The sequence below is a fragment of the Wasmannia auropunctata genome, unplaced genomic scaffold (genome assembly GCF_000956235.1).
Source record: "Wasmannia auropunctata unplaced genomic scaffold, wasmannia.A_1.0 LD333874.1, whole genome shotgun sequence".
NCBI lineage: Eukaryota > Metazoa > Arthropoda > Insecta > Hymenoptera > Formicidae > Wasmannia > Wasmannia auropunctata.
In genome coordinates this window covers 26161-30287 of record NW_012029016.1, presented here as the reverse complement: position 1 = coordinate 30287, position 4127 = coordinate 26161, and the positions used below count along the sequence as shown (strand labels likewise).

General features: G+C 25.1%; 1 protein-coding gene across 3 annotated transcripts in view; it reads left to right on the top strand.

The window, feature by feature from the left end:
• LOC105459764 (putative protein kinase C delta type homolog) overlaps window positions 1–4127 on the top strand; it is a 29571-nt gene that overhangs the window by 1316 nt on the left and 24128 nt on the right. For 2 of the 3 annotated variants that reach the window (XM_011706012.1, XM_011706009.1), the window contains exon 2: window positions 1817–2189. In XM_011706012.1, coding sequence (XP_011704314.1) covers window positions 2050–2189 — 140 coding nt within the window. In that variant the 5' untranslated portion in view covers window positions 1817–2049. The remainder of the gene's footprint in view (window positions 1–1816; window positions 2190–4127) is intronic. The other variant, XM_011706010.1, reaches the window with a different exon arrangement.

The window sequence follows — 4127 nt, the reverse complement described above, 5'->3', positions numbered from 1 at the left end:
CCCATTGGTCATTTTAGTCACTTTAAATTTGTTTTATGAAACTTAAAATTATTTGGAAAGACAATGGCATTAAACTTTTGCTGCATATACTTTTAGATGGTTTAAACGGTTTATTAAAATAATATTTTTGTCTCTAAGTCAAATACTTGGTAACTTATATGATCTTATATTTGTTTTTGGGCAACTTTTATTTGTTAAAATAATATTCTTAGTTTAGGAAAGGTGTAATGTACGATTCTTTTTTATATATAACGTTCTTTTCTTGCAGTACGTTATCACGATAATGACAGAAAATGTCATTTTCCTGTAGAAATGACAAATCCTTGTAGAAGACAGAAAATTAATGTACAATTTGAAAATAAATTAAAATAAAATTTGATTGAAAAAATAATAAAATATCTGTTTTACTTATTTTATTTGGTATAAAATTTCTATGAAATATTTTATATTCAATAAAAAATGAGATTTTTGACAGTGTTTACTCAATTTATGGCTTATATAAAAATTTACAGAATTTCCAATTTTTACTGAAAAAATACGATTTACTATAACTTTGGTTCACTTAGCAGATAATTCTTTTTTCTTGTATTTCTACATTGCAAATAATAAATAAAAAAATGCTACATGAATCAAATTCAAGGCGGCCCAATGGGGAACGTTACTTTAAGACTAGCAAAATACATTTTAACAAAATTTATGCAATGAAACTTTAATCGTTGAATTCAATGAATTGTTTACAACATTTCTACTATATAATTCGTTGTTCCGAATTTAATCTTTTTTTTCTATATATTAACTAAACATTAATAATCCATATTGACAAAATAATGTAAATATTATAATACTTGATTAGTTAAATGTGCTGATTAAGTTACTCAAAGGTTGATCGAAGTCATTCTTCAGAAACGGAACGCGAATTTCTTGTTGTATCGAGAGGATGGTTCAATTCCTAATTTTCTCACAAATTTACATCACGTGCATAGTCGCTTTCCACCACCGAATAGATAGAAGGAGACGAAACGAATCGATATTTAAAAGCGTATTATATTTTGTACGTACCTGCAGATGACAAGCGTATCACCTGTGTTTTGTTGTCAACATCGCGTATATTCGAATTAGTGCGAATAAACAATTATTATTGAGACATGAGAATGAATCAGTGGTATGTGTTAACTGATGAATTGCGAAACGATTGGATATATTTATAGATACGAATTCTGTGTGCAAATTTTTTTGCATTGACTCGTGTTCACTCTGGCGATCACTTCATATTTATTAAATATAATAGTCGTTTCGTAGTATATTATATAGTCAGTAATACATCGAACAGTTCATAATTGTAAACAATTTACAAGAAATAATTATTAATAAAAGTAAATAAGTTAAATAAATTTATTTGATTAAAGACATAATTAACTATGAATTTACGATATAAATCATTATTTAGCTATTTGGAATAATATTTTATAAATCCGTATTTCAAAGATTTGTTATAATTTACATAATTTGTTATAATTTATTTATAGTATATAAATAATTCTAAATTTTTGTAAATAATTTTTAATGTTTATGCAAAAATTTATAATTAATTAATTTTTGATTCATTATTAATTTAAGCAATTACTGATTCATAAAATAAAGTATTGATTGTAATTCGTGAAGATTTCTTTTAAATTTTGATACCATTTGTCAATATCATATATTAATTATTAAAAAATTCCGATTATATAGTTTACAAATTTTATTATGGGCGATTTATTATATAACATTATCATTATTATCATTTTATCATTTTATCATTTGTATATAATTAAAGATATATACATGAAAGAAGAAGAGACTGACAAGAAATAGAATATGTTAAATGTTCGACGTAGACCCCCATAGACAAAAAATCGAGCATACAGAGAGCATACGTGAGAGATGTCCGTATGCTTATATCTAAATATAAATTATGAATCATGAATAGTGAATTCAAACACGACGATAATATTATCGATTCAAGGGTAATAAAGTTAAGTTAAATCGTCATTGATAAAGTTTTGGAAGATGATGTTCACTGGTGGCTCTCATGCGAAGAGAAGAAACGCCGGTGGCGGTAGTGGATCGGGCTTTTCTGGGAGAAAATCCTCCGTGGATCACCGAAATCCTCCGGTGCGCAGTGTTGGAGCCGAAGGATATACGTACAGGTGAGCTATTCGGTACGTAAAAGTTTATGTTAAGATATATAGTGGCACCATGCGAGGAAAGAATGAGAAAAGGTGTGCATAGAAAGATTTAAAAACTAATAAAAAGTTTTTGTTATTTTAAAAAATATTTACAAGTATATATATAAAAGTGTTCAAGCAACAATTGTATTGGCTTGTATTTAGAAATAAATTAGAAATGAATAGGAAATAGAGACAATAAAACAAGTAAACAAGAGATGTAGAATATAATCATATCATTTAATTTGATAAATGGAACGTTTCTACTTTTGATTAGGGCTGGGTAAGTTAATATTTTTTTTAAAAGTTAAGTTAAAATTAACAGTTTTAAAAATTTAATTTAGTTAAAATACAAGTTAATTCATAATAAAATAAATTAAATTAAAAGTTAAATTAATAAAAAAAGTAATTAAAAAGTTAAATTTTTTTTATTTCATAATTTCAAGGTTTCTAAATAAAGTTTCTATATAAAGTGTGTACTTATTATACATTTCTGGCTGGGGCTGCAGAAAGAAGATCGATTTCGAGGGACTTCTTCCAACATTAGAAAGTTTACGAACAGCGATTCCTTTCTGCGGTCAGACTATATTTATTATATTAACAACTTGATATACGTTCTCAAATTCGAGTTTGAAGACACCAAAGTAGATATGTATTTTTTTCTTGGGTTCACATAAGAAGCGTTAAAAATGTAACTTTAAGGAAATTAAACCAAAAGTTAATAGTTATCGATAAAAATTATAACTAAATTAAGTTAAAATTAATACTTTTTAACTTAACTTTTATCTTTTTAACTAGGCACTATATATCCGACCTTGCTTATGATTAATTGTAAACCTTCAGCTATAAATACAATTTTTAATAAATATAATATATTACTTTAATCATAAAATACATAACATTTTTAATAAGATAGCAAATGCAAATTTTAATAGATATATTATATTACATTAATTAAAACGAAAACTGTATAATATTTTTATTAAGATAAAATTATGTTCTATGTATAATATTTACATTAAAGGTTTTAGTAAGATAAGGGGGGTAAAACGGCCCCCAAACAAAATTGAATAGGGGCAAGTTTACCAGTTTTGAGGTGGTAAAAAATTTTTCACCACGTTTCAATTGCCTAACATCATTATTCAATCCGTAATTGCGAAAATGTGCATTTTTAAATAATAATTTATAAAATAATTTTGTTGGATTACATCAAAATAGTTACGTAGGAAATTGAAATGCGATGAGCAATGCTGCAAAAAGTGTTGACATTCTAGTAATTAGTTTGAGCATACTTATATAATTTGATATAATCCAACAAAATTATTTTTAGATCTGTATTCAGCTAAATTTTTAAATATAATATTTTAACAAAATCGTTATTTCAGTGTATGGAACACCGAAAATAAATGATCAATTTTTAAAATTATTACTTTTCCAGTGCAAAGTAAAATTCTTTGAAAAACACTTGACAAAGGATTTCTTAAATAAAGATTAATATTAATATTAATAAATATTAAAGATTAATATTTAAATAAAACGTAGATTGAAACTATAAAAACATTATTATAAAGTGCGAGAATGCTTGCAAGCTTAAAAAATAAAGAATGGACTTTTTATTTTATTATAGTAATTTTTATTTTTTTAACAATGACGCATATTTTTTGGAAATCTATAAAAAAAATGATAATATAAGTTGACCAAATATACAAATTTTTTCAGAGGCCTTTATGGCGGAATGTTTGCAAATTCCAAAAAATAGAGTAAAAATGGAGTTTTTATTTTTTTTAAACAATGGCGTATTTTTTTTGGAACCTGAAAAAAATTGACAATATAGGTTGTTAGAACAAACATCTTTTCAAATTGTTAAGCCCAGAGAGCTTTATTTTTTTAACTCGAGAAAAAAATTATTGAATTTTTAAA